The following is a 27847-nucleotide window of genomic DNA, read 5'->3' on the forward strand; positions in this document are numbered from 1 at the left end:
TCGCCCGGCGCTTCCCGGCCTCCCTCCGCAGCCGCGCCGGGCTCCCGGCTGCCGCAAGCGGGGGGCCGAAGGCGCCGGCACGTGCCGGCGGCCCTTTTCCCGGCGGCTCCCCGCCGGAGCGGCGCTCTGCCCCTCGGGAAAGCAGCTGGCTCTGGAAAACGCGAGGCGACCCTATCCCGAAGGGCAGGACCGGCCCGAGGCTCGGGGGCCCCGGGCGAGCCGGGAGGCGCCGGGAGGCGAGGCGGCCGCCGCCGCGCGGCCTCCTCGGGTTTTCCGCTCCCGGAGCGGCCCGGCGTTCCCGGGAGCCGGCGGCTCAGCGGCTGCCCGCCGTGTCCCGCAGACGGCGATGACGAGGTGCTGCGGGGCCTCGAGCTGGGCGTCAAGAAGAAGAAGAGGGGCCCGCGGAAGCAGAAGGAGAACAAGCCAGGGAAGCCCCGGAAGCGGAAAAAAACTAGTGAGTCGCCTCCCGGACGCCTGGGTCCCCGCTGCCGGGCCCTTCCCCGGGGGGGGGGGGGGGGGGCGGGGGAGGTGGGGAAGCGCCTGGACGCCTGGGTCCCCGCTGCCTTCCCGGGGGGGTGTTGGGAACACCCAGATGCCTGGGTCCCCGCTGCCTTCCCTGGGTGGTGGTGGTGGGGGGGGGTCGGGAAGCTCCCGGACACCTGGGTCCCCGCTGCCTTCCCGAGGGGGGGGATGTTGGAAGCTCCCGGACGCCTGGGTCCCCGCTGCCTTCCCTGGGTGGTGGTGGGGGTGTTGGGAAGCGCCCGGACGCCTGGGTCCCCACTGCCTTCCCTGGGGGGGGGTGTTGTGTTGGGAAGCGCCCGGACGCCTGGGTCCCCACTGCCTTCCCTGGGGGGGGGTGTTGTGTTGGGAAGCGCCCGGACGCCCGGGTCCCCACTCCCATCCATTGGGATGGGCTGTGCAGCACCCAGATCACCCCCCTCCCCACCCCCCCCAGCAGCGTGCCCAGCCTGAGGCCGCCCCCCCCTCCGTGGCGCGGGGCTCTCCGGGGCCGGGTGCTGCTGGCGGCAGCGGCGGAGGCCTCGGCGCTTCCTCTGCCGCGGGGCCGGGAGACCTCAATTAGCGCTAATTGCCCCCTGAGCCGCAATTAGCTACCAAAGCGCCGGGGCCGCCGCCGGCCCCCCCCCTCCCCCAGGGCCTTGGCAGCTCCCCCCAGTGTCATCCCCCCCCCCCCGCCGCCCCCAGCAAGCGGCGGCCGCCGCGGCGCCTCACTCCTCCTCCGGCCGGGGATTCCCTCGCCGCTCTTGGCACCGCGCTGGCCCCGCGTTGCCTCCCTCGGCGCGCCCGTGCCAGCGCCGGCCGGCGAGCCGAGGCCTTTCTGGCCCTGCCTCCGCCTGGCCGGCCTCGCTGCCCCCGCTCCCCCTCCCAAACCCTCGGCGTTTCCGCCACACCGGGGGGGGGGGGGCTCAGACCGTGCCCCGCCGCGCTCACGCCGCTCCCTCCCGGCACAGGTGAGCGAGGATGAGTTTGAGTCGGAGCGCGAGGAGTACCGGGAGAAGTCGGAGAGCGGCGGCAGCGACTACGGCGGCGTGGCCAAGAAGAAGAGAAGGAAGCACCGCGAAAAGAAGGAGAAGAAGACGAAGCGCCGGAAAAAGATGGACGAGGAGGGAGGCCAGAAAGTGAAGGTACCGCCGGCCCGGGGGTTGGCGTCACCCCGGGGTGGGGACACTGCTGCCGCCGGAGGGAGCGTCACCGCGTGCCGGGCGCTGTGGGGAGGGTGGTTGGGGGCACCCGTGTGGGCTGTGAGCCCCAGGGAAAGGCGCTAGGCACCGGCAGGCTTTGCGGGCACCCGAGCGCCCGTGCTGGGGCTCGTGGGTGTCCAAGCACCCGCGTTGGGGGGTTGCGAGCACCCATAAACCTGCGCTGGGGCTCGTGGGTGTCCAAGCACCCGTGTTGGGGGTTGTGAGCATCCAGAAACCTGCGCTGGGGCTCGTGGGTGTCCAAGCACCCGCATTGGGGGTTGTGAGCACCCAGAAACCTGTGCTGGGGCTCGTGGGTGTCCAAGCACCCGCATTGGGGGTTGCGAGCACCCATAAACCTGCGCTGGGGCTCGGTGGGTGTCCAAGCACCCGCATTGGGGGTTGTGAGCACCCAGAAACCTGTGCTGGGGGCTCATGGGTGTCCAAGCACCCGCGTGGGGGGTTGTGAGCACCCAGAAACCTGTGTTGGGGCTCGTGGGTGTCCAAGCACCCGTGTTGGGGGTTGCGAGCACCCATAAACCTGCGCTGGGGCTCGTGGGTGTCCAAGCACCCGCGTTGGGGTTGTGAGCACCCAGAAACCTGCGCTGGGGCTCGTGGGTGTCCAAGCACCCGCGTTGGGGGTTGCGAGCACCCAGAAACCTGCGCTGGGGCTCGTGGGTGTCCAAGCACCCGCGTTGGGGGGTTGTGAGCACCCAGAAACCTGCGCTGGGGCTCGTGAGTGTCCAAGCACCCACGTTGGGGGTTGCGAGCACCCATAAACCTGCGCTGGGGCTCGTGGGTGTCCAAGCACCCGCGTTGGGGGTTGTGAGCACCCAGAAACCTGTGCTGGGGCTCGTGGGTGTCCAAGCACCCACGTTGGGGGTTGTGAGCACCCAGAAACCTGTGTTGGGGCTCGTGGGTGTCCAAGCACCCGCGTTGGGGGTTGTGAGCACCCAGAAACCTGTGCTGGGGCTCGTGAGTGTCCAAGCACCCACGTTGGGGGTTGCGAGCACCCATAAACCTGCGCTGGGGCTCGTGAATGTCCAAGCACCCCGCGTTGGGGGTTGTGAGCACCCAGAAACCTGTGCTGGGGCTCGTGGGTGTCCAAGCACCCGTGTTGGGGGTTGTGAGCACCCAGAAACCTGTGTTGGGGCTCGTGGGTGTCCAAGCACCCGCGTTGGGGGTTGTGAGCACCCAGAAACCTGCGCTGGGGCTCGTGGGTGTCCAAGCACCCGTGCCAGGGCTCGTGGGCATCCTAGCACCTGTGCCAGGGCTTGCAGGTGTCTGAGCACCCGTTTCAGGGCTCACCAGGGTCAGGGTGCTTGTGCCAGGGCTTGTGAGCACCCCAAAAACGCACGTCAGGGCTCGTGGGTGTTATAACACCCATGCAGGTTTTGTGGGTGCCCAAAAACGTGCGCCAGGACTCCTGGCTGTCTTAGCACCCACACTGGAGCTTGGGAGCACCCAAAAACCTGCGCCGGGGCTCACGAGTGCCCGAGCACCCCACGCCGAGGCGCGTAGGCGCCCGAACGCCCGCGCTGGGGTGCCTGAGCCGCTGCGCCAGAGCACCCAAAAGTCCCGTGACGCTGCCCGTGTCCCCCCCCCACCCCATCCCCGCGCCTCACCCGTTGCCCCGGCGCAGCCGGTGGAGCAGAAGTCGTCGGCGCAGCTGCTGGGCGCCTGGGGGCTGGAGGACGTCGAACCACGTCTTCACGGAGGAGGACTACCACACGCTCACCAACTACAAGGCCTTCAGCCAAGTTCATGAGGTGGCGCCGGCGCCTACGGGCGCTTCGGGGGGGGGGGGGATTGGGGGGCCGCGCGGGGCCACCTCGGGGCGGCGCGGTTGGGGGGGGCTCCGGGCCGCCCCGGGGTTGCCAGCCCGCTTCGCTCTCGGCCCCCGGCCAGGCCCCTCATCGCCAAGAAGAACCCCAAAATCCCCATGTCGAAGATGATGACCATCCTGGGCGCCAAGTGGCGCGAGTTCAGCGCCAACAACCCCTTCAAGGGCTCGGCCGCCGCCGTGGCCGCCGCCGCCGCAGCCGCCGCCGCCGCCGTGGCCGAGCAAGTGTCGGCCGCCGTCTCGGCCGTGGCCGCCGAGCCCCAGCCCGCCCCGCTGCGCAAGGCCAAGACCAAGGAAGGGAAGGGTGAGTGCCGCCCGGACGCCTGGGCCCTCGCCGGCAGGACGGGGTGCCGGCGGGGTGGGTGCGCACCCGGGGTGGGGGTGTGTGTGTGGTGTGTGTGTGGGGGGGGGCCCTGGCCCAGGTGTCGGTGGTTCCCACAGGGCCCGGCCCACAAGAAGCGGAGCAAGAGCCCCCGGGTGCCCGAGCTGAGAGGAAGATGAAGGGGAAGAAGATGGCGCCGCTCAAGATCAAGCTGGGCGTCATCGGCGGCAAGCGCAAGAAGAGCAGCTCGGTAGGACGCCGGCGCCCGGCCCGGCCCGGCCCGGCCCGGCCCAGCCCCGGGCGCCTGGGGCCTGGCCTGGCCTGGCCTGGGGACGGCCTGAGCCCCCAGGGTCCGTGTCTTCGTGTCCCCCTGCCCCGAACCGGGCCCCCCTCAGGGTCTGTGTCGCCTCTGAACCGCCCTCCCTCCCCCGCCAGGGTGCCTGCGCCCCCAACCCGAGCTTTCTCTGGGGTCCACATCCCCCCACCCCACCCTGAACTGGGCCCCCCTCAGGGTCTGTGTCCCTTCTGAACCAGCCCCCCCCCCCAGGGTCCCTGTGCCCCTAAACAGGAGCCCCCCGCCAGGGTGCATATCCCACCCCGAACTGGAGCCCCCCAGGGTCAGTGTGACCCCAACCCAGAGCCCCCCCCCCCCGCCTGGGGTCCGTGTCCTCCTCGACCTGGAGACCCCTGGGGTCCATGTCCCCCCTGACCCAGAGCCCTCCCGGGGTCTGTCCCCCCCCCCCCGACCTGGAACACCCCGGGTCCATGTCCACCCCCCGACCTGGAACCCCTGCAGGGTCCGTGCCCCCCCGGGATCCATGTCCTCCCCGATCTGGAGACCCCCTGGGATCCATGTCCCCCCCGACCTGGAAACTCCTCCAGGGTCTGTTCTCCCCCCCCGACCCAGAGCCCCCCCACCCCAGGGTCCCTGTCACCCCCCCTGCAACCCAGAGCCCCCCTGGGCTCCATGTCCCTCCCCGGGGTCCATGTCCACCGCCCAACCCAGAGCCCCCCTGGGGTTTCTCCATTTCCCCCCCCCCAACCCAGAGCCCCGCTGGGATCTGTCCGTTCCCCCTCCCCCCCGACCCGGAGCCCCCTCCCCGCCCCGGGCCTCACGGCCTCCCCCGCCCGGCAGAGCGACGAGGCCGGCGAGGCCGAGGAGGAGTCGGACGCCGAGAGCTCCAGCGTGCACAGCGCCTCGGTGCGCTCCGACGCTTCCGCCGCGTCAAGAAGCTCAAGCGGGGCCGGCCCGGGCGCAAGAAGAAGAAAGGTGAGCGTCCCCGGCTGCCACCGTCACCCTTGACCCCCCCCCTCCGCCCCTCCCCAGGCCATGGGGGATGTCCCCGCGGCTGCTGGATAACACCCCCCCTTCAATTTGTTTCCAGCACCCTGCACTATCCTGAACCGCGAGCGGGGCCCGGTGGTGCCCGGCGCCGCTCCGCCGCACGGTGAGCGACGGCCCCCCCCCCCCCGGGATCCCCCATCGCCGGCCTCGGCTCATCCCCCGGGGAAGGGGGGGGGCAGGGGGTCCCAGCCCCATAGCGTCCCCTCGAGCGATGCTGGGGATCCCAGGCCCTTCCCAGGTCCTTGGTTGACTGTGGGGGAGGTCTTGGGCGTTCCCAGCCCCACAGCTTATCCTTTCGGTGGGTTTGGGAGTCCCGGGAGGTCCCCAGTCCCATAGCTTCTGCCTTTGGGGTCCCTGTGGGTCCCCAACTTTGTGGCCTTTCCCTGGGAGAATTTTGGGGGGTCCCCTGGGGAATCTCAGGTGTCCTCAGCCCCATAGAGTCCTCTCGAGTGGTAATGGGTATTGGCCTCAGGCTCTTCTGCAGCTCTTTTGTTGATGTTTGGGAGGGGTCTCGGGGGCTCCCCAACCCCCACAGCTTCTCCCTTTGGGGGTCCCGGGGGTCCCAGCCTTGTGACATTTCTTGGGGTGATGTTGGGGGTCCCTGAGGACCCCTGAGGGTCTCTAGCTCCACAGTGTCTTCATGGGGCTGTCGGCGTCCCCAGGGGTCCGCAGCCCCCGGTCTTTCCCCACCATTTCGGCGGGGGGGGGGGGTCCCAGTCCCTCTTGGGCGTTCGGGGGCTTTCGGGAGCTGCCCGTAGCTTCCCGGGGGTCCCAACGCTGCGGCCCCGCAGGCGCCGGCGGCGAGGACGAGGTGGACGGCTACGAGACGGACCACCAGGACTACTGCGAGGTTTGCCAGCAAGGCGGCGAGATCATCCTCTGCGACACCTGCCCCCGCGCCTACCACCTCGTCTGCCTCGACCCCGAGCTCGACCGGGCGCCCGAGGGCCGCTGGAGCTGCCCCCACTGCGTGGGTGCCGCCCCGGCTCCGCTGCGGGGATGGGGCGGGGGGGGGGGGTTGTTCGGAGATCCCTGGGATGTCCCCAGGGTGGCCTTGAGGGGCTTTGGGGGTCCCTGAGGTGTCCTGAGGGCGGCCTGGGGAGGGGGTTGGGGGTCTCTGGGGCGTCCCTGTGTTAGTCTGGGGAGTTTGGGTGTCCTCGGGACCTGCCAGTGTTGTTTGAAGTTGCCTTGGGTGTCCTTAGGGTGTTGCTGGGGGGCTTGGGGGTCCCTGTGATGTCCCAGCAGGGTTGGAGGTTCCTTTGGGTGTCCTTAGGGTGTTACCGGGGGGCTTAGGGGTCCCTTGGGTGTCCCTGTGGTGTCCCAGCAGGGTTGGAGGTTCCTTTGGGTGTCCTTAGGGTGTTACCGGGGGGCTTAGGGGTCCCTTGGGTGTCCCTGTGGTGTCCCAGCAGGGTTGGAGGTTCCTTTGGGTGTCCTTAGGGTGTTCTTGGGGGCTTGGGGGGTCCCTCGGGGGTCTCTAGGGCATAGAGAGGTACGCTGACCCCCATCCCTGCGCCCCCAGGAGAAGGAGGGGGTGCAGTGGGAGGCCAAGGAGGAGGAGGAGGAGTACGAGGAAGAGCTGGAGGAGGAGGGCGAGAAGGAGGAGGAGGACGACCACATGGAGTACTGCCGGGTGTGCAAGGACGGCGGCGAGCTGTTGTGCTGCGACGCCTGTATCTCCTCCTACCACATCCACTGCCTGAACCCGCCGCTGCCCGAGGTCCCCAACGGCGAGTGGCTCTGTCCCCGCTGCACGGTACGGGGACGGGGACGCCGCGGGGACGCCCGGGGCGCGCGGGGGGTGGGCGAGCGGCTGTGCTGCGCCGCCTGTTATCTCCTCCTACCGCATGCGCTGCCTCAACCCGCCCCTGCCCGAAGTCCCCGGCAGCGAGTGGCTCTGTCCCTGCTGCCCACGGGGACGAGGACAGGGATGGGGAGAGGAGGAGGAGGAGGGGATGGGGCGCACGGGGACAGGGACGGGGTGCTGGCGGTGACAGGAGGACGAGGAGGGGATGGGGCGCACGGGGACAGGGACGGGGTGCTGGCGGTGACAGGAGAAGGAGGAGGAGAGGATGGGGCGCACGGGGACAGGGACGAGGAGGGGGACAGGACGGGGTGCTGGCGGTGACAGGAGGAGGAGGAGGGGATGGGGCGCACGGGGACAGGGACGGGGTGCTGGCGGTGACAGGAGGAGGAGGAGGAGAGGATGGGGCGCACGGGGACAGGGACGGGGAGGGGGACAGGACGGGGTGCTGGCGGTGACAGGAGGAGGAGGAGGAGAGGATGGGGCGCACGGGGACAGGGACGAGGAGGGGGACAGGATGGGGTGCTGGCGGTGACAGGAGGAGGAGGAGGAGAGGATGGGGCGCACGGGGACAGGGACGGGGAGGGGGACAGGACGGGGTGCTGGCGGTGACAGGAGGAGGAGGAGGAGAGGATGGGGCGCACGGGGACAGGGACGAGGAGGGGGACAGGTCAGGCTGCTGGCGGTGACAGGAGGAGGAGGAGGAGAGGATGGGGCGCACGGGGACAGGGACGGGGAGGGGGACAGGATGGGGTGCTGGCGGTGACAGGAGGAGGAGGAGGAGGGGATGGGGCGCACGGGGACAGGGACGAGGAGGGGGACAGGATGGGGTGCTGGCGGTGACAGGAGGAGGAGGAGGAGAGGATGGGGCGCACGGGGACAGGGACGGGGAGGGGGACAGGACGGGGTGCTGGCGGTGACAGGAGGAGGAGGAGGAGGGGATGGGGCGCACGGGGACAGGGACGGGGAGGGGGACAGGACGGGGTGCTGGCGGTGACAGGAGGAGGAGGAGGAGAGGATGGGGTGCACGGGGACAGGGACGGGGAGGGGGACAGGACGGGGTGCTGGCGGTGACAGGAGGAGGAGGAGGAGAGGATGGGGTGCACGGGGACAGGGACGGGGAGGGGGACAGGATGGGGTGCTAGCGGTGACAGGAGGAGGAGGAGGGGATGGGGCGCACGGGGACAGGGACGGGGAGGGGGACAGGATGGGGTGCTGGCGGTGACAGGAGGAGGAGGAGGAGAGGATGGGGCGCACGGGGACAGGGACGAGGAGGGGGACAGGATGGGGTGCTAGCGGTGACAGGAGGAGGAGGAGGGGATGGGGCGCACGGGGACAGGGACGGGGAGGGGGACAGGATGGGGTGCTGGCGGTGACAGGAGGAGGAGGAGGAGGGGATGGGGCGCACGGGGACAGGGACGAGGAGGGGGACAGGATGGGGTGCTAGCGGTGACAGGAGGAGGAGGAGGGGATGGGGCGCACGGGGACAGGGACGGGGAGGGGGACAGGATGGGGTGCTAGCGGTGACAGGAGGAGGAGGAGGGGATGGGGCGCACGGGGACAGGGACGGGGAGGGGGACAGGATGGGGTGCTGGCGGTGACAGGAGGAGGAGGAGGAGGGGATGGGGCGCACGGGGACAGGGACGAGGAGGGGGACAGGATGGGGTGCTAGCGGTGACAGGAGGAGGAGGAGGGGATGGGGCGCACGGGGACAGGGACGGGGAGGGGGACAGGATGGGGTGCTGGCGGTGACAGGAGGAGGAGGAGGAGAGGATGGGGCGCACGGGGACAGGGACGGGGAGGGGGACAGGTCGGGGTGCTGGCGGTGACAGGAGGAGGAGGAGGAGGGGATGGGGCACACAGGGACAGGGACGGGGAGGGGGACAGGTCGGGGTGCTGGCGGTGACAGGAGGAGGAGGAGGAGAGGATGGGGCGCACGGGGACAGGGACGAGGAGGGGGACAGGATGGGGTGCTAGCGGTGACAGGGATGGGGCAGGGACACAGCAGGAACAGGAATGGGGACGGGGAAGGGACAACAGTGGGGAGAGGACAGGGGCGGAGGTGGGGACAGGGGCCGAGGTGGGGACAAGGACGGGGATGGCAATGAGACGGGGACAGCGCCGGGGAAAAGGATGGGACAGGAACGCGTCAGGGACGGGACAAGGATGCACGTGGGGACGGTGACAAGGTTGGGGACGGGAAGGGGACCTAGGACAGCGCCGGGGGCGGGACCGAGAGGGACCCACGGGCGCGCCCGGCTCCGGCGCAGGGCCGGCCCCGGCGCCAGCGCCCCGGTGCCGGTGCCGTCCCCGTCCCCAGCCGCCGTCCCTCGCCGCAGTGTCCCGTGCTGAAGGGCCGCGTCCAGAAGATCCTGTACTGGCGCTGGGGGGAGCCGCCGCCGCCCGTGACCGTGGCCACCCCCGACGCCCCCCCCGAGGAGCACCCGAAGGTGCTGCAGGGCCGCTCTGAGCGCGAGTTCTTCGTCAAGTGGGTCGGGCTCTCCTACTGGCACTGCTCCTGGATCAAGGAGCTGCAGGTACCGGCGGGAGCGGGTGGCTGCGGGGGGGGGGCACCCGGCGCCGGGCCTGGCTGCTCTGGGTGGCCCCCCCCCTCCCCCGGCACCGGGAGACGCTTGCATGGCTGCTGGGGGGGAGCACCCAACTCTGGGCCCCCGCGTCCCGGGTGCCCCCCGGTACCGGGAGATGCTCGTGTGGCCGTTGGGGGTCACCCAGCTCCGGGCCCCGGTGTCCTGGGTGCCCCTCGGCACCAGGAGATGCTCGCGTGGCCGTGGGGGTCACGCAGCTCCAGGTCCCGGCGTCCTGGGTGCCCCCCTGGTGCCAGGAGATGCTTGCGTGGCCGTGGGGGTCACGCAGCTCCAGGCCCCGGCGTCCTGGGTGCCCCCCTGGTGCCAGGAGATGCTCGCGTGGCCGTGGGGGTCATGCAGCTCCGGGTCTCGGTGTCCTGGGTGCCCCCCTGGTGCCAGGAGACGCTCACGTGGCCGTGGGGGTCACGCAGCTCCAGGTCCCGGCGTCCTGGGTGCCCCCCTGGTGCCAGGAGATGCTCGCGTGGCCGTGGGGGTCACGCAGCTCCAGGCCCCGGCGTCCTGGGTGCCCCCCTGGTGCCAGGAGACGCTCACGTGGCCGTGGGGGTCGCCCAGCTCTGGGCCCCGGCGTCCCGGGTGCCCCCCGGCATCCTGGGTGCCCCCCGGCTCCAGGAGACGCTTGCGTGGCCGTGGGGGTCACGCAGCTCCGGGTCTCGGTGTCCTGGGTGCCCCCCTGGTGCCAGGAGACGCTCACGTGGCCGTGGGGGTCATGCAGCTCCGGGCCCCGGCGTCCTGGGTGCCCCCCTGGTGCCAGGAGACGCTCACGTGGCCGTGGGGGTCATGCAGCTCCGGGTCTCGGTGTCCTGGGTGCCCCCCGGCGCCAGAACACGCTTGCGTGGCCGTGGGGGTCGCCCAGCTCCGGGCCCCGGCGTCCCGGGTGCCCCCCGGCATCCTGGGTGCCCCCCGGCGCCAGGAGACGCTCACGTGGCCGTGGGGGTCGCCCGGCTCTGGGCCCCGGCGTCCCCGGTGCCCCCCGTCATCCTGGGTGCCCCCCGGCGCCAGGAAACGCTTGCGTGGCCGTGGGGGTCGCCCGGCTCTGGGCCCCGGTGTCCCGGGTGCCCCCCGTCATCCTGGGTGCCCCCCGGCGCCAGGAAACGCTTGCGTGGCCGTGGGGGTCGCCTGGCTCCAGGCCCCGGCGTCCCGGGTGCCCCCCGGCATCCTGGGTGCCCCCCGGCGCCAGGAGACGCTTGCGTGGCCGTGGGGGTCGCCCGGCTCTGGGCCCCGGTGTCCCGGGTGCCCCCCGGCATCCTGGGTGCCCCCCGGTGCCAGGAGACGCTCGCGTGGCCGTGGCGGGGGGGGTGGCACCCGCCTGCTGCGCGGAGCCAAACACTTTGCGCTGGGGCTCTGGGCGCTGGCGGTGGGGGCGGCCGCGTGGGTGGGGGGCTGCGTGGGTGGGGTGAGGGTGGCGGCGCGCCCGGCCCTGCGCCCGGCCCCGCTGACGCCCGTGCGCCCGCAGCTCGAGATCTTCCACCTGGTGATGTACCGCAACTACCAGCGCAAGAACGACATGGACGAGCCGCCGCCGCTCGACTACGGCTCGGGCGACGACGACGGCAAGAGCGACAAGCGCAAGAGCCAGGACCCGCTCTACGGCGGCATGGAGGAGCGCTTCTACCGCTACGGCATCAAGCCCGAGTGGATGACGGTGCACCGCATCATCAACCACAGGTGGGTGAGGCGCCCGCCGCCGCCGCCCCCCACCCGGGGGTCCCTGCCCTTCCCCGCCCCAGTGGGGCCACCCCTCGGGCGTGCTCTGCCTCGGGTTTGGGCTGCCGACGCCTCTGGGTAGGGCTTGGGGACTTGCTGGGGCGCCCTCGGGTCTTCCTGGGTGTCTACTGGGCGTCCTTGGGTGCCCCGGGTGCCTTTGGGGCCTCCTGATCTCTCCTGGGTGCCCTCGGGTCCTCCTTGGTATCTACTGGGCGTCCTTGGGTGCCCCTGGATGCCTTTGGGGCCTCCTGATCTCTCCTGGGTGCCCTCGGGTCCTCCTTGGTATCTACTGGGCGTCCTTGGGTGCCCCTGGGTGCCTTTGGGGCCTCCTGATCTCTCCTGGGTGCCCTCGGGTCCTCCTTGGTATCTACTGGGCGTCCTTGGGTGCCCCGGGTGCCTTTGGGGCCTCCTGATCTCCCCTGGGCGCCCTCGGGTTCTCTTTGGGCGTCCTTGGGTGCCCCTGGGGTGCCTTTGGGGCCTCCTGATCTCCCCTGGGCACCTTAAGGTCCTCCTGGGTGTCTGCTGGGCGTTCCTGGGTGCCCCTGGGTACCTTTGGGTTCTCCTGGGCGCCCTTAGGTCTTCCTGGATGTCTGCTGGGCATCCTTGAGTGCCCCTGGGCACCCTTGGGGCCTCTTGGTCTCCCCTGGGCACCTTCGGGTCCTCCTGGGTGTCTACTGGTCATCTTTGGGTCCCTCTGAGCATGTCTGGGCACCCTTGGGTCCTCCTGGTCCCCCTTGGAGAGCCTTGGGTCCTCCTGAGCATGTCTGGGCACCTTTGGGTTCTCCTCCTGGTCCTCCCTTCGTCCTCCTGAGTGTGCCTGGGCACCCTTGGGTCCCCCTGAGCGTCCTCAAGCACCCTGGGGTCTTCCTGGTCCCCCCTTGGTCCTCCTGAGCACGCCTGGGCACCCTTGGGTCCCCCTGAGCGTCCTCAAGCACCCTTGGGTGCCCCTGACCTGGGCAGTCTTCGGGATGCCTTCGGGCACCTTTTGGACGTGGTGCAGGGAACTTGTGGGTAGGGTCTGGGTGTCCGGGGACCTTGTGGGCACCCTTGGGTCACCCTGGGCACCCGCAGGCACCCTTGGGGACCCTATGGGGTCTTTCATAGTCCCTGTTCCCAAATGACCCCAGGTCCCAGCCAGTTGTCCCTGTCCCCAAGTGGTTTCGGGTCCTGTCTGGGTGTCCCTGTCCTCAGGTGACCCCAGGTCCTAATTGGGTGTCACTGCTCCCTGAGTGACCCTGGGTCCCAGCCAAGTGTCCCTGTCCCCAGGTGACCCCAGGTCCTGGCTGGGTGTCCCTGTCCCCAGGTGGCCTCAGGACCTGGCTGCGTGTCCCTGTCCCTGAGTGACCCCAGGTCCTGAACGGGTGTCCCTGTCCCCAAATGGCCCCAGATCCTGTTTGGGTGTCTTTGTCCTCTAGTGACCCCAGGTCCCGGCTGGGTGTCGTTGTCCTCAGGTAACCCCAGGTCTTGGCTGGGTGTCCCTGTCCCCAGGAGACACCAGGTCCTGTCTGGGTGTCCCTGTCCCTAGGTGACCCCAGGTCCTGTCTGGGTGTCCCTGTCCTCGAGTGACCCCAGGTCCTGTCTGGGTGTCCCTGTCCCTGAGTGACTGAAGGTCCTCACCCGGTGTCCCTGTCCCTAGGTGGCCCCAGGTCCTGTCTGGGTGTTGCTGTCCTCGAGTGACCCCAGGTCCTGTCTGGGTGTCCCTGTCTCCCAGTGGCCCCAGGTCCTGTCTGGGTGTCCCTGTCCCTGAGTGACTGAAGGTCCTCACCCAGTGTCCCTGTTCCCAGGAGACCCCAGGTCCTGTCTGGGTGTTGCTGTCCTCGAGTGACCCCAGGTCCTGTCTGGGTGTCCCTGTCCCTAGGTGGCCCCAGGTCCCGTCTGGGTGTCCTTGTCCTCGAGTGACCCCAGGTCCTGTCTGGGTGTCCCTGTCCCTAGGTGTCCCCAGGTCCCATCTGGGTGTTGCTGTCCTCGAGTGACCCCAAGGCCTGTCTGGGTGTCCCTGTCCCTGAGTGACTGAAGGTCCTCACCCGGTGTCCCTGTTCCCAGGAGACACCAGGTCCTGTCTGGGTGTCATTGTCCTTGAGTGACCCCAGGTCCTGTCTGGGTGTACCTGTCTCCCGGTGGCCCCAGGTCCTGTCTGGGTGTCGCTGTCCTCGAGTGACCCCACGTCCTGGCTCGGTGTCCCTGTCCCCAGGTGGCCCCAGGTCCTGTCTGGGTGTCGCTGTCCTCGAGTGACCCCAGGTCCTGTCTGGGTGTCGCTGTCTCCCGGTGGCCCCAGGTCCTGTCTGGGTGTCGCTGTCCTCGAGTGACCCCACGTCCTGGCTCGGTGTCCCTGTCCCCAGGTGGCCCCAGGTCCTGTCTGGGTGTCGCTGTCCTCGAGTGACCCCAAGTCCTGTCTGGGTGTCCCTGTCTCCCGGTGGCCCCAGGTCCTGTCTGGGTGTCGCTGTCCTCGAGTGACCCCAGGTCCTGTCTGGGTGTCCCTGTCCCCAGGTGGCCCCAGGTCCTGTCTGGGTGTCCCCGTCCTTGTGTGCCCCTGGGTGACCCCTCCCCTGGGTGTCCCTGCCCCCGGCTGCCCCCCACCCCCCCCAGCTGCAGGATGTCCCCACCCCCGGTGCCACCTGCTGATAGCTGGTGCCACCTGCTGGTCCCATCCCCGGTGTCCCCTGGGGCTGCCTGGGCCCCGCTCTCCTCCGGGTGCCCCACGCGTTCTCCAGGCCCCCATCACCCGTGGGTGCCCCAGTGACACAAGGATGACCCAGGCGTGTTCCCTGTCACCCGTGGGTGCTCCCACTCAGCAGGGACCGCAAAGGCCAGTACCACCATTTGGTGCCATGGCTGGCGTCTCTGGTTCCCCTCTCACCCGTGGGTGCCCCCCTCTCACCCGTGGGTGCCACCTGTCACCCGTGGGAGCCCTGGTGTCACCCGTGGGTGCCCCCACTCAGCACGGACCGTGAGGGGCAGCACCCCTACGCGGCACCGTGGCCGGCATCCCCGGTGGCCCGTCACCCGTGGGCGCCGCCCCGTCACCCGTGGGTGCCCCGGTGTCACCCGTGGGTGCCCCCGCTCAGCGTGGACCGCAAGGGGCAGTACCACTACCTGGTGAAGTGGCGGGACCTGCCCTACGACCAGGCCACGTGGGAGGAGGACGAGATGCCCATCCCCGACTACGACCTCCACAAACACGCCTACTGGAAGCACCGGTGAGCCGCCACGCGTGACGCGCCACGTGGGAGCACACGCGGCGCGGGCACGGGCACGGCGGGGGCGCTCGCACGCCACGCCACGCCACGCGACGTGTGCCGCGCCACACCGGGCACGCTGTCACGCCTCCCGGGACGCGCCACGCCGCGCGAGACACGTGCCACGGGGGGAGTGCCACGTAGCACACGTGTCAGCATGGGAAGGGTGCGGGATGGGACGCGTGACATGATACATGGGACACGCTGTGGCACGTGGGACATGCCACGTAGAACATGGGTCACTGCAGGCGCCACATGGGATACGTGACGTGATACACAGGACATGCTGTGACACGTGGGACATGCCATGTAGCACACGTGTCACTGCAGGAGCTACTTGGGACATGCGACATGATACACGGGACATGCTATGGCACGTGGGACATGCCACATAGCACATGTGTCGCCACAGGAGCTACATGGGACACATGACATGATACATGGGACATGCTTTGGCACGTGGAACATGCTACATAGCACATGTGTCACCACAGGAGCCGCATGGGACAAGTGACATGATACACAGGACATGCAATGACACGTGGGACATGCCACATAGCATATGTGTCACCACAGGAGCCGCATGGGACATGGGACATGATACATGGGATGTGGGAGGACATGGGGCAGCGAGGTGACACACACCTGCCACATAGGACATGTGCACAGCATACAGGTCACACGTGTTGCACCACCTGGGACACACCACGTGCTACACGGGACACACGCATGGGACACGGGACACGCCATGACGACACCGGCCCAGTGCTCCTCGCGGAAGCACCACCGAGCGCGGGACCCGCACACGTGGCGCGGGGGAACACGGGGACGGGCGTGCTGAGCTCGCGCGTGCGACACGGGATGGGGACACGGCTCCCCCGAGCACGCCACACGCGACGACACGGGATACGGGGCGGGCACGCGGCCCCTGAGCACGCGACGGCCCGGGATGGGGACGCGGCCCCCGAGCAAACCCCGCGTGGCGACGCGGGCGGCGGGAGGCGGCGGCGGCGGCGCCCGCCGGGGCGCGGGCTGACGCCGTCCCCCGTGTCCCCCCCCCCCCCCCGCGTGGCGTGTGCTGGCGTGTGCTGGCGTGTGCGCCCGCAGCGAGGTGTTCATGGGCGAGGACCCGGCGCAGCCCCGGCGCTACAAGAAGAAGAAGAAGGAGACGCCGGGCGAGGGGCCCCCCGACTCGCCCACCAACGACGTGAGCGCGCCCGGACGCCTGGGCCCCGGGCGTGGGGGTGGGGCCCGGACGCCTGGGTCCCTGCGTGACTCTGGGTCCTCCGTGGCACCCTGGGGGGGCACATGCGGCGGGGGGAGGGTGGGGGCGGTGGGGGCGGTCCCCTCCCGGACACCTGGGCCCTTGCCCTAGGGTGGGTGTGCAAGGGGGGCGGTCCTTCCCGGACACCTGGGCCCTCCCGCCAGGGTGGGCGTGTCTAGGGGGTGTTTGTGCCCCCGGACGCCTGGGCCCTCCCGTCAGGGTGGTCGTGCCTAGGGGGTGTTTGTGCCCCCCGGACGCCTGGGCCCTTGCACTGGGGTGGCCGTGCCCCCGGACGCCTGGGCCCTCACGCCAGGGTGGGCGTGTCTAGGGCGTGTCCGTGCCCCCGGACGCCTGGGCCCTCGCGCCAGGGTGGGCGTTCCTGGGGGGTGTCCGTGCCCCCGGACGCCTGGGCCCTCGCGCCAGGGTGGGCGTTACTAGGGGGTGTCCGTGCCCCTGGACGCCTGGGCCCTTGTTCCAGGGTGGGCGTTCCTGGGGGGTGTCCGTGCCCCCGGACGCCTGGGCCCTCGCGTGGGGGGCACCCGGGCGCTGACGGTGACGTGTGCCCGCAGCCGACGGTGAAGTACGAGACGCAGCCGCGGTTCATCACGGCCACGGGCGGCACCTTGCACATGTACCAGCTCGAGGGCCTCAACTGGCTGCGCTTCTCGTGGGCGCAGAGCACCGACACCATCCTGGCCGACGAGATGGGGCTGGGCAAGACCATCCAGACCATCGTCTTCCTCTACTCGCTCTACAAGGAGGTGAGGCCGCCCCCGCGCGTCGCCTCGGGGCCTCCCCGCGGCCGCTTCGGGGCGTCGCCGTGTCCGCCTCGGCTCCCTTGGGGCGCTCGCACGGCCATCTCGGGGGCGTCGCGGCGTCCCTCTGGCCACCTTGGGGTGTTACTGCGTCCCCGTTGCTCTCTAAGGTCATTCCTGGGGCCATCTCGGGGCGTCCCCACGTGCCCATGGCCACGTTGGGGCGTCAGCGTGCCCTTCCTGCTCCTTCGGGTCGTTCCCGGGGCCACCTCGGGGCGTCCCCACATGCCCATGGCCACGTTGGGGCGTCACCGTGCCCTTCCTGCTCCTTCGGGTCGTTCCCGGGGCCATCTCGCGGCGTCCCCACGTGCCCATGGCCACGTTGGGGCGTCACCGTGCCCTTCCTGCTCCTTCGGGTCATTCCCGGGGCCACCTCGGGGCGTCCCCACATGCCCATGGCCACGTTGGGGCGTCACCGTGCCCTTCCTGCTCCTTCGGGTCGTTCCCGGGGCCACCTCGGGGCGTCCCCACATGCCCATGGCCACGTTGGGGCGTCACCGTGCCCTTCCTGCTCCTTCGGGTCGTTCCCGTGGCCATCTTGGGGCGTCCCCACGTGCCCATGGCCACGTTGGGGCGTCACCGTGCCCTTCCTGCTCCTTCGGGTCGTTCCCGGGGCCATCTCGGGGCGTCCCCACATGCCCATGGCCACGTTGGGGCGTCACCGTGCCCTTCCTGCTCCTTCGGGTCGTTCCCGGGGCCACCTCGGGGCGTCCCCACATGCCCATGGCCACGTTGGGGCGTCACCGTGCCCTTCCTGCTCCTTCGGGTCGTTCCCGGGGCCATCTCGGGGCGTCCCCACATGCCCATGGCCACGTTGGGGCGTCACCGTGCCCTTCCTGCTCCTTCGGGTCGTTCCCGGGGCCATCTCGGGGCGTCCCCACGTGCCCATGGCCACGTTGGGGCGTCACCGTGCCCTTCCTGCTCCTTCGGGTCGTTCCCGGGGCCGTCTCGGGGCGTCCCCACATGCCCATGGCCACATTGGGGCGTCACCGTGCCCTTCCTGCTCCTTCGGGTCGTTCCCGGGGCCATCTCGGGGCGTCCCCACATGCCCATGGCCACGTTGGGGCGTCACCGTGCCCTTCCTGCTCCTTCGGGTCGTTCCCGGGGCCGTCTCGGGGCGTCCCCACATGCCCATGGCCACGTTGGGGCGTCAGCGTGCCCTTCCTGCTCCTTCGGGTCGTTCCCGGGGCCATCTCGGGGCGTCCCCACATGCCCATGGCCACGTTGGGGCGTCACCGTGCCCTTCCTGCTCCTTCGGGTCGTTCCCGGGGCCATCTCGGGGCGTCCCCACATGCCCATGGCCACGTTGGGGCGTCAGCGTGCCCTTCCTGCTCCTTCGGGTCGTTCCCGGGGCCACCTCGGGGCGTCCCCACATGCCCATGGCCACGTTGGGGCGTCACCGTGCCCTTCCTGCTCCTTCGGGTCGTTCCCGGGGCCACCTCGGGGCGTCCCCACATGCCCATGGCCACGTTGAGGCGTCACCGTGCCCTTCCTGCTCCTTCGGGTTGTTCCCGGGGCCGTCTCGGGGCGTCCCCACATGCCCATGGCCACGTTGGGGCGTCACCGTGCCCTTCCTGCTCCTTCGGGTCGTTCCCGGGGCCACCTCGGGGCGTCCCCACATGCCCATGGCCACGTTGGGGCGTCACCGTGCCCTTCCTGCTCCTTCGGGTCGTTCCCGGGGCCACCTCGGGGCGTCCCCACATGCCCATGGCCACGTTGGGGCGTCACCGTGCCCTTCCTGCTCCTTCGGGTCGTTCCCGGGGCCGTCTCGGGGCGTCCCCACGTGCCCATGGCCACGTTGGGGCGTCACCGTGCCCTTCCTGCTCCTTCGGGTCGTTCCCGGGGCCACCTCGGGGCGTCCCCACATGCCCATGGCCACGTTGGGGCGTCACCGTGCCCTTCCTGCTCCTTCGGGTCGTTCCCGGGGCCATCTCGGGGCGTCCCCACATGCCCATGGCCACGTTGGGGCGTCAGCGTGCCCTTCCTGCTCCTTCGGGTCGTTCCCGGGGCCACCTCGGGGCGTCCCCACATGCCCATGGCCACGTTGGGGCGTCACCGTGCCCTTCCTGCTCCTTCGGGTCGTTCCCGGGGCCATCTCGGGGCGTCCCCACATGCCCATGGCCACGTTGGGGCGTCACCGTGCCCTTCCTGCTCCTTCGGGTCGTTCCCGGGGCCATCTCGGGGCGTCCCCACATGCCCATGGCCACGTTGGGGCGTCACCGTGCCCTTCCTGCTCCTTCGGGTCGTTCCCGGGGCCATCTCGGGGCGTCCCCACATGCCTATGGCCACGTTGGGGCGTCACCGTGCCCTTCCTGCTCCTTCGGGTCGTTCCCGGGGCCATCTCGGGGCGTCCCCACATGCCCATGGCCACGTTGGGGCGTCACCGTGCCCTTCCTGCTCCTTCGGGTCGTTCCCGGGGCCACCTCGGGGCGTCCCCACATGCCCATGGCCACGTTGGGGCGTCACCGTGCCCTTCCTGCTCCTTCGGGTCGTTCCCGGGGCCATCTCGGGGCGTCCCCACATGCCCATGGCCACGTTGGGGCGTCACCGTGCCCTTCCTGCTCCTTCGGGTCGTTCCCGTGGCCATCTTGGGGCGTCCCCACGTGCCCATGGCCACGTTGGGGCGTCACCGTGCCCTTCCTGCTCCTTCGGGTCGTTCCCGGGGCCATCTCGGGGCGTCCCCACATGCCCATGGCCACGTTGGGGCGTCACCGTGCCCTTCCTGCTCCTTCGGGTCGTTCCCGGGGCCGTCTCGGGGCGTCCCCACATGCCCATGGCCACGTTGGGGCGTCACTGTGCCCTTCCTGCTCCTTCGGGTCATTCCCGCGGCCGTCTCGGGGCGTCCCCACATGCCCATGGCCACGTTGGGGCGTCACTGTGCCCTTCCTGCTCCTTCGGGTCGTTCCCAGGGCCACCTCGGGGCGTCCCCACATGCCCATGGCCACGTTGGGGCGTCACCGTGCCCTTCCTGCTCCTTCGGGTCGTTCCCGTGGCCATCTCGGGGCGTCCCCACGTGCCCATGGCCACGTTGGGGCGTCACCGTGCCCTTCCTGCTCCTTCGGGTCGTTCCCGGGGCCGTCTCGGGGCGTCCCCACATGCCCATGGCCACCTCGGAGCATCCTCGTGGCCATTTTGGGCTGTTACTGCGTCCCCATGGCCACGTTGGGGCACCACCATGCCGCCCTGGTCGTCTTGGGGTGTCAGTGCGTTCCTAGGCCCATCCCAGGGCATTAACATGTCCTCAGGGCTTCCCTACAGCCGCCTTGGAGCGTCCCGACGCCCATACGGCCACCTTAAGGTGTCACTGTGTCCCCACCGCCAGCTCAGGGCATCTCAGTGACCCCCTGACCATTTCAAGGAGTTACTGTGTGCCCGTGGCCATGAGACCTCCTTACGGCCATCTTGAGTCATGTTCTTGTCCCCGCAGGTGCTTTGGGGTGTCACTGTGTTCCTGTGACAACCTTGAGGTGTCCCCAGGGCCACCTCAGGCTGTTGCAGGACCCCGATAGCTTCCTCGGGGCGTTCCTGCGACCAGCTTGGGGCATCATAGGGAGCAAATTGCCACCTCGGGGTGTTACCGTGTCCCTGTGGCCATCCTGGGGCAGCATCGCGTCCCCATGGCCTCTTTGGGCCGTCTCTACAGCCACCTCCGGGTGTTGCCACGTCCTCACAGTCACCGCGGGGCATCCCCGTAGCCATCTGAGGACACGGTCATGTTCCCATGACCACCTCGGGGTGTTGCGCTTTCCTTAGGGCCGCTTCAGGGCATCCCTGTGTCCTCACAGCCATCTTGGAGTGTCACCGTGTCCCCATGGCTGCCTCGGGGTGTCCCTATGGCCACCTTGAGGCGTCCCCGTGTCCGTAACAGCCACCTCGGGGTGCTGGCACATCCCAGCGGCCATCTCAGGGCATTCCCGCGCCCTTGTGGCCACCTCGAGGTTGTCTCCACTTCCCCCCCCAGCGTGTCGCGCTGTGCCCCCAGGGCCACCCCGAGGGCCCGCTCCCCGTCAGCGCCACGTGTGCCCGGGTGACACGCTGTCCCCCCGTGTGACGCGCTGTCCCCCAGGGCCACACCAAGGGCCCGTTCCTCGTCAGCGCCCCGCTCTCCACCATCATTAACTGGGAGCGCGAGTTCCAGATGTGGGCGCCCGCCTTCTACGTCGTCACCTACACGGGGGACAAGGACAGTCGCTCCATCATCCGCGAGAACGAGTTCTCCTTCGAGGACAACGCCATGAAGGGCGGCAAGAAGGCCTTCAAGATGAAGGTGAGGCCGGATGCCTGGGTCCCCTCGGGAGTCTGGGGCCTCGCCCGGACGCCTGGGTCCCTTTGGGGGTCTAGGGTCTTGACCCGGACACCTGGGTCCTCTCGTGTCCCTTGGGAGTGGGGGTCTGAGCTTGGACACTTGGGTTCTCTCACGTATCTGGGTTCTTGGCCTGGACGCCTGGATCCTCTCACAGGTCCAGGGTCTCGACCCGGACACCTGGGTCCTCTCGGGTGTCTGGGGCCTCGCCCGGACGCCTGGGTCCCTTTGAGGGTCCAGAGTCTCGACCTGGACACCTGGGTCCCTTTGGGGGTCCAGGGTCTCGACCTGGACACATGGGTCCCCTCGTGTCCTTTGGGGGCCGGGGGTCTGAGCTTGGACACTTGGGTCTTCTCACGTGTTTGGGTTCTCGGCCCGGACGCCTGGGTCCTCTCGGGGGTCTGGGGTCTCGGCCCGGACGCCTGGGTCCTCCTGGGGGTCCAGGTCTCAGCCCAGACCCCTGGGTCCCCTCGGGCTCCCTGGTGGGGTTGGCTCCAAGCCCTGGACACCTGGGTTCCCTTCCTGCTGTGCCGGGGTTGCTCACGGAGCCGGGACGCCTGGGCCCCTTGGGACGGAGGTGGAGGTGGGCGTGGGGGTGGGGCGTGCTGCCGGGGCTGGCCCCGGACGCCGGGGCCCCCCGGGGCTGACGCCTGGGGGGGGGGGGGGCAGCGGGAAGCGCAGGTGAAGTTCCACGTGCTGCTGACGTCCTACGAGCTCATCACCATCGACCAGGCGGCGCTGGGCTCCATCCGCTGGGCCTGCCTCGTGGTGGACGAGGCCCACCGCCTCAAGAACAACCAGTCCAAGGTGCCCGGACGCCTGGGCCCCCAGGCCGGGGTGGGGTGTGTGGGGAGGGGGGGAGCACCCACATGCCTGAGTCTCTGGGGTGGTAGAACCTGGACATCTGGGTCCCTGAGGTGGTGGCGCCCGGTCGCCTGGGTCCCCGGGGTGGTGGAACCTGGACACGTGGGTCCCCAGGGTGGGGGGAGCCTGGACACGTGGGTCCCTGAGGTGATGGCACCCAGACAGCTGGGTCCTTGGGGTGGTGGCACCTGGACACCTGGGTCCCTGGGGTGGGAGGAACCGGGACATCTGGGTGCTTGGAGTGGTGGCACCTGGACGCCTGGGTCCCTGAGGTGGTGGCACCCGGACGCCTGGATCCCTGGGGTGGCGGCACCTGGACACGTGGGTGCCTGGTGTGGTGGTGCCCGGACACCTTGGTCCCCAAGGTGATGGCACCCGGACGCCTGGGCCCACGGATGGGGGCAGCCTGGCTGCTTGGGTCCCCGGGGTGGTGGCACCTGGGTCGCTGCGGTGAGGGGAGCCCGGATAGCTGGGTGCTTGGGTGTAGGAATGAGGAGAGCTGGGAGCTCCCGGACGCCTGGGCCCGCGGGCGCTGGGGCGGCGAGGGGGAGCCCCCCCCCCCCCCCGGACGCCTGGGCCCGCGGGTGACGGCGGCGCCGCAGTTCTTTCGGGTGCTGAACGGGTACAAGATCGAGCACAAGCTGCTGCTCACGGGGACGCCGCTGCAGAACAACCTGGAGGAGCTCTTCCACCTGCTCAACTTCCTCACGCCCGAGCGCTTCAAGTGCGTCCCCCGGCGTCCCCTCGGGTCCCCTCGCGTCCCCCCGCGTCCCCTCGGGTCCCCCCGCGTCCCCTCGCGTCCCCCCGTGTCCCCTCGGGTCCCTCCAAGGCCCCGTGCGTCCGCTTACATCTCCCTGCATCCTCTGATGTCCTTCTGGGTCCCATCACGAGTCTCTGGGTGCCTTCATGGTGTCCCCTGGTGTCACCCCACGTCCCCTCATGTCCCCCTGTCTCCTCGCGTCCCCCCACATCCCCCGGGTGCCCTCACGTTCTTCTGCGTCCCCTCGGTGCCCCCCACATCCGTCTGGTCCCCTCGTGTCCCCCCAGCGTCTCCCCACATCCCCGCGTGCCCTCTGCATCCCCTCGTGTCCCCGCACCCCCCCACGTCACCGTGTCCCTGCGTGTCCCCGCGTGTCACCGTGTGTCCTTGTGACCCTACGTCTTTGGGTCCCCGCGTGTTCTCCCACGTCCTTACACGTCCCCCGTGCCCCCGCATCCCTGTGTGCCCTGGTGTCCCCGCGTGTCCCACCGCGTCCCCCTGTCCCGCCACGTCCCTGTGTCCCTACGCGCGCGTCCCCGCTGTGCCCGCCTCCCCGTGTCCCCTGGCGTCCCCACGCCCGCCCCTCCGTCCTGCTGCGTTCCTCTCTCCACCCGCGTCCCCACCCGTCCTACCGCGTCCCCCGTGTCCCTGCGAGCCCCCTGCCGCCGTGCGTGTGTCCCGTCCCGTCCCCCCCACCCACCCACCAACCCCCTTCCCCGGGGTCCCCCGCGTCACCCGTGTCCCCGCGTTCCCCCCCCCCCTCCTCCGCCCCGCACCCCAGCAATCTGGAGGGCTTCCTGGAGGAGTTTGCCGACATCTCCAAGGAGGACCAGATCAAGAAGCTCCACGACCTGCTGGGCCCCCACATGCTGCGGCGCCTCAAGGCCGACGTCTTCAAGAACATGCCGGCCAAGACGGAGCTCATCGTGCGCGTGGAGCTCAGCCCCATGCAGAAGTACGGCCCCGGACGCCTGGGCCCTCCCCTCCTCCCCCCCCCCCCCCCCCAACACCCCCGGGGGCCGGTGGTGGTGGTGGTGGTGGTGGTGGTGGGGCGCCCGGATGCCTGGGTCCTCGGGAGGGAGTAGCCGTTGCCTGGGTTTTTCGGAGCTCAACGCGAGCGCGGAGCTCAGCGCCACGCGCACGCGGATGGATGGGCCCTTCCCCGGACGCCTGGGCCCCCATCCGGCTGCCTGGGTGCCAGCCCGGACGCCTGGGCCCTCGGGAGGGAGGAGGGACACTCGGACGCCTGGGTCCTTTCGAGCTCGGGGGCACCCTGGGGTCCCAGACGCCCGGCTCAGGGGACACGTGGGTGCCCACGGGCTTAGCCGGTGCGCTGTGCCCGGACGCCTGGGCCCCTGCTGCCTTGGGAGGCTGCCAGGCCCGGACGCCTGGGCCCCAGGGGGTGCCAACTGCAGACACCTGGGTCCTGCTGCCTGGGGAGGGTGCCAGCCCCGGACGCCTGGGCCCCTGCTGTCTGGGGAGGGTGCCAGCCCCGGACGCCTGGGCCCCTGGGGGTGCCAACTGCGGACACCTGGGTCCTGCTGCCTGGGGAGGGTGCCAGCCCCGGACGCCTGGGCCCCTGGGGGTGCCAACTGCGGACACCTGGGTCCTGCTGCCCGGGGAGGGTGCCAGCCCCGGACGCCTGGGCCCCTGGGGGTGCCAACTGCGGACACCTGGGTCCTGCTGCCTGGGGAGGGTGCCAGCCCCGGACGCCTGGGCCCCGGGAGGTGCCAGCTCTGGATGCCTGGGTCCTGCTGCCCGGGGAGGGTGCCAGCCCCGGACGCCTGGGCCCTGGGAGATGCCAACCACAGACTCCTGGGTCTCCGCTGTGCTGGAGGAGTTCCAGGCTCGGACCCCTGGGCCCCGGAGGGTGCCAGGCCCGGACGCCTGGGCCCCGGGGGATGCCAGACCCAGACGCCTGGGTCTCCGCTGCACTGGGGGAGTTCCATGCTTGGACGCCTGGGCCCCGGGGGGTGCCAGACCCGGATGCCTGGGCCCCGGGGGTGCCAGGCCCGGACGTCTGGGCCGTGGGGGGGTGCCAGGCCCGGACGCCTGGGCCCCGAGAAGCGCCCGCCTGGGTGCCAGCGCCGCTCTGCCCGCAGGAAGTACTACAAATACATCCTGACGCGCAACTTCGAGGCGCTGAACTCGCGGGGCGGCGGCAACCAGGTGTCGCTGCTCAACATCATGATGGACCTGAAGAAGTGCTGCAACCACCCCTACCTCTTCCCCGTGGCCGCCATGGTGCGTCCCGGGGCGGGGGGGGGGGGGGGGACACGCGGGGGGCCAGCGGGGCACGTGGGGGGTCTGGGGGGACGTCGGGGACCTGGGGGGACGTGGGAAGCTGAGGGGATGTTGGGGAGCTTGGAGGAACGCGGAGGGTTTGGTGGGGACATCGGGGACCGGGGGGGATGTGGGAAGCTGAGAGGACATTGGGGACTTCAGGGGGACAGTGAGGGTTTGGTGAGGACAATCGGGGGACCGGGGGGGGGGACATTGGGGACATGGAAGGTTTGGTGGGGACATTGGGGACCAGGGGGGATGTGGGAAGCTGAGAGGACATTGGGGACTTCAGGGGGACAGTGAGGGTTTGGTGAGGATATCGGGGACCAGGGGGGGGACATTGGGGACATGGAAGGTTTGGTGGGGACATTGGGGACCAGGGGGGACGTGGGAAGCTGGGGGGACATTGGGGACTTCAGGGGGACAGTGAGGGTTTGGTGAGGACATCGGGGATGGGGGGGACATTGGGGACATGGAAGATTTGGTGGGGACATTGGGGACTGGGGGGACGTGGGAAGCTGGGGGGACACTGTGGGACTTCAGGGGGACACGGAGAGTTTGGTGGGGACATTGGGGATCGGGGGGACGTGGGAAGCTGGGGGGACACTGGGGACTTCAGAGGGACATGGAGAGTTCGGTGGGGATGTTGGGGGCCTCAGAGGGACTGTGGAGGGTCTAGGGGGGACGTTGGGGACCTGGGCGGGACATTGAGGGTTTGAGGGGGACGTCGGGGACCTGGGGGGGACATTGGGGACCTGGGCAATGGGGGAAGCTGGGGGGACATCGGGGACCGGGAAGGACGTGGCTTGGGGGGGGGGGGCACATTGGGGGCCTCGGGGGGACCCGACTGCGGGGAGGTCCGGGGACCCATGGGGGTCGCGCTGGGGTCAGGGGTGGCGCTGACCCCTCCCCCCCCTCCCCTCCCCCGCAGGAGTCCCCGAAGCTGCCGAGCGGCGCCTACGAGGGGGGGGGCGCTGATCAAGGCCTCGGGGAAGCTGCTGCTGCTGCAGAAGATGCTGCGGAAGCTCAAGGAGCAGGGCCACCGGGTGCTCATCTTCTCCCAGGTCAGCACCCCAAGGGTGCCCCAGCACGGAGACCCCCCACCCTGGGGTCCCCCCTATGCCCCAGGGACCCACAGAGCCCCCAGGGGCCCCCCTGAGGGAGCCACATGCTCTCCAGGGCCACCGGGTGCTCATCTTCTCCCAGGTCAGCACCCAAGGGTGCCCCAGCACGGAGACCCCCACCCTGGGGTCCCCCCTATGCCCCCAGGGACCCACAGAGCCCCCAGGGGCCCCCCTGAGGGAGCCACATGCTCTCCAGGGCCACCGGGTGCTCATCTTCTCCCAGGTCAGCACCCAAGGGTGCCCCAGCACGGAGACCCCCACCCTGGGGGTCCCCCCTACGCCCCCAGGGGCCCCCCTGAGGGAGCCACATGCTCTCCATGGCCACCGGGGTGCTCATCTTCTCCCAGGTCAGCACCCAAGGGTGCCCCGGCACGGAGACCCCCACCCGGGGACCCCACACACACCCCCGGGGACCCGCAGAGCCCCCAGGGGCCCCCCTGAGGGAGCCACATGCTCTCCAGGGCCACCGGGTGCTCATCTTCTCCCAGGTCAGCACCCAAGGGTGCCCGGCACGGAGACCCCCGGGGACCACCAGCAATCCTCCCACACCCGTGGGTGCTCACAGTATAACCAGCAGCCCCGTCCCAGAACCGGGCGCTCCAAGCACCCGTGGGTGCTCCCAGTAGAACCAGCGGAAGAGCGGGGCACCCCGGCCCCCATGGGTGCTCCCAGTAGAACCAGCAGCCCCGCGGTGGAGCAGGACACCCCGACCCCCACGGGTGCTCTCAGTATAACCAGCAGCAGAGCGGGGAAACCCCGACCCCCATGGGTGCTTCCAGTATAACCAGCGGCCCTGCAGCGGAGCGGGGCGCCCCGGCACCCATGGGTGCTCCCAGTAGAACCAGCGGCCCCGCAGCGGAACGGGGTACCCCGGCCCCCGTGGGTGCTCCCAGTAGAACCAGCAGCAGAGCGGGGCACCCCGGCACCTGTGGGTGCTCCCAGTAGAACCAGCGGGCTCTGCAGTGGAGCGGGGCATCCGGACCCCCATGGGTGCTCCCAGTAAAACCAGCGGCCGCGCGGCGGAGTGGGGCGCCCCGGCACCCATGGGTGCTGCGGGTGCGAGCTGTTGCGCCCCCCCGCAGATGACCAAGATGCTCGACCTGCTCGAGGATTTCCTCGACTACGAGGGCTACAAGTACGAGCGCATCGACGGCGGCATCACCGGCGCCCTGCGCCAGGGAGGCCATCGACCGCTTCAACGGTAGGGGCCCAGGCGTCCGGGCGCTGCCGCCACCCCCTGGGTGCTCGGACGGCCCCCGGGCCGCCGGCAGGCAGGGTGCTTTTGGGGGGACTTTCTCAGGAATCTGGCACCCATGGGTGCCCTGGGGGGAGCAGGAGGGGATGAGCGGGGGGGCAGAGGGGGTGGTTTATGGGGGCACCAGCACCCAAGGGTGGCGTGCCGCACCCAGGGGCAGTTTCGGGGTGCAACCGGCGGCGTTTTGGGGGGTACCTGCACCCCTGGGTATCGTGGCACACCTGGGAGTGGTTTGGGGGGTGCAATGGGGTGTTTTGGGGGGGCTCCTGCACCCTTGGGTGCCCTGATGCACCCTGGAGTGGTTTGGGGGGTGCAACCAGGGGTGTTTTGGGAGGGGCTTCTGCACCCTTGGGTACCCTGACGTACTAAGGGGCAGTTTGGGGGTTCAGCTGGGGGCATTTTGGGGAGCACCTGCACCCGTGGGTGCCCTGATGCACCCAAGAGCAGTTAGGGGATGCAAATGGGGGCGTTTTGGGGGGGCACCCGCACCCCTGGGCGCCCTGATGCACCCAAGAGCAGTTACGGGGTGCAAACGGGGGTGTTTTGGGGGGCATCCGCACCCCTGGGCAACCTGGCGTACTGAGGGGCAGTTAGGGGGATCAGTCGGGGGCATTTTGGGGGGCAC

The 27847-nt window shown here is 70.3% G+C and overlaps 1 protein-coding gene across 1 annotated transcript in view; it reads left to right on the forward strand.

Moving 5' to 3' along the window:
* Positions 1 to 340: 340 nt before the first annotated feature.
* The window catches only part of LOC134154192 (chromodomain-helicase-DNA-binding protein 3-like), a gene marked incomplete at both ends in the record, with an annotated part of 61940 nt that continues 34433 nt past the window's right edge, over positions 341 to 27847 (forward strand). Inside the window, 27 exon segments of the mRNA XM_062600907.1 lie at positions 341 to 458; positions 1475 to 1643; positions 3340 to 3399; positions 3401 to 3457; positions 3459 to 3466; positions 3606 to 3848; positions 3963 to 4024; positions 4027 to 4112; positions 4998 to 5079; positions 5082 to 5132; positions 5248 to 5310; positions 5999 to 6177; positions 6727 to 6960; positions 9348 to 9545; positions 11068 to 11279; positions 14384 to 14515; positions 15662 to 15761; positions 16388 to 16579; positions 20700 to 20900; positions 21606 to 21743; positions 22403 to 22524; positions 23342 to 23515; positions 24663 to 24804; positions 25775 to 25807; positions 25809 to 25907; positions 27050 to 27145; positions 27147 to 27168. Coding sequence (XP_062456891.1) covers positions 341 to 458; positions 1475 to 1643; positions 3340 to 3399; positions 3401 to 3457; positions 3459 to 3466; positions 3606 to 3848; positions 3963 to 4024; positions 4027 to 4112; positions 4998 to 5079; positions 5082 to 5132; positions 5248 to 5310; positions 5999 to 6177; positions 6727 to 6960; positions 9348 to 9545; positions 11068 to 11279; positions 14384 to 14515; positions 15662 to 15761; positions 16388 to 16579; positions 20700 to 20900; positions 21606 to 21743; positions 22403 to 22524; positions 23342 to 23515; positions 24663 to 24804; positions 25775 to 25807; positions 25809 to 25907; positions 27050 to 27145; positions 27147 to 27168 — 3273 coding nt within the window.

The sequence above is a fragment of the Rhea pennata genome, unplaced genomic scaffold (genome assembly GCF_028389875.1).
Source record: "Rhea pennata isolate bPtePen1 unplaced genomic scaffold, bPtePen1.pri scaffold_152, whole genome shotgun sequence".
Lineage (NCBI taxonomy): Eukaryota > Metazoa > Chordata > Aves > Rheiformes > Rheidae > Rhea > Rhea pennata.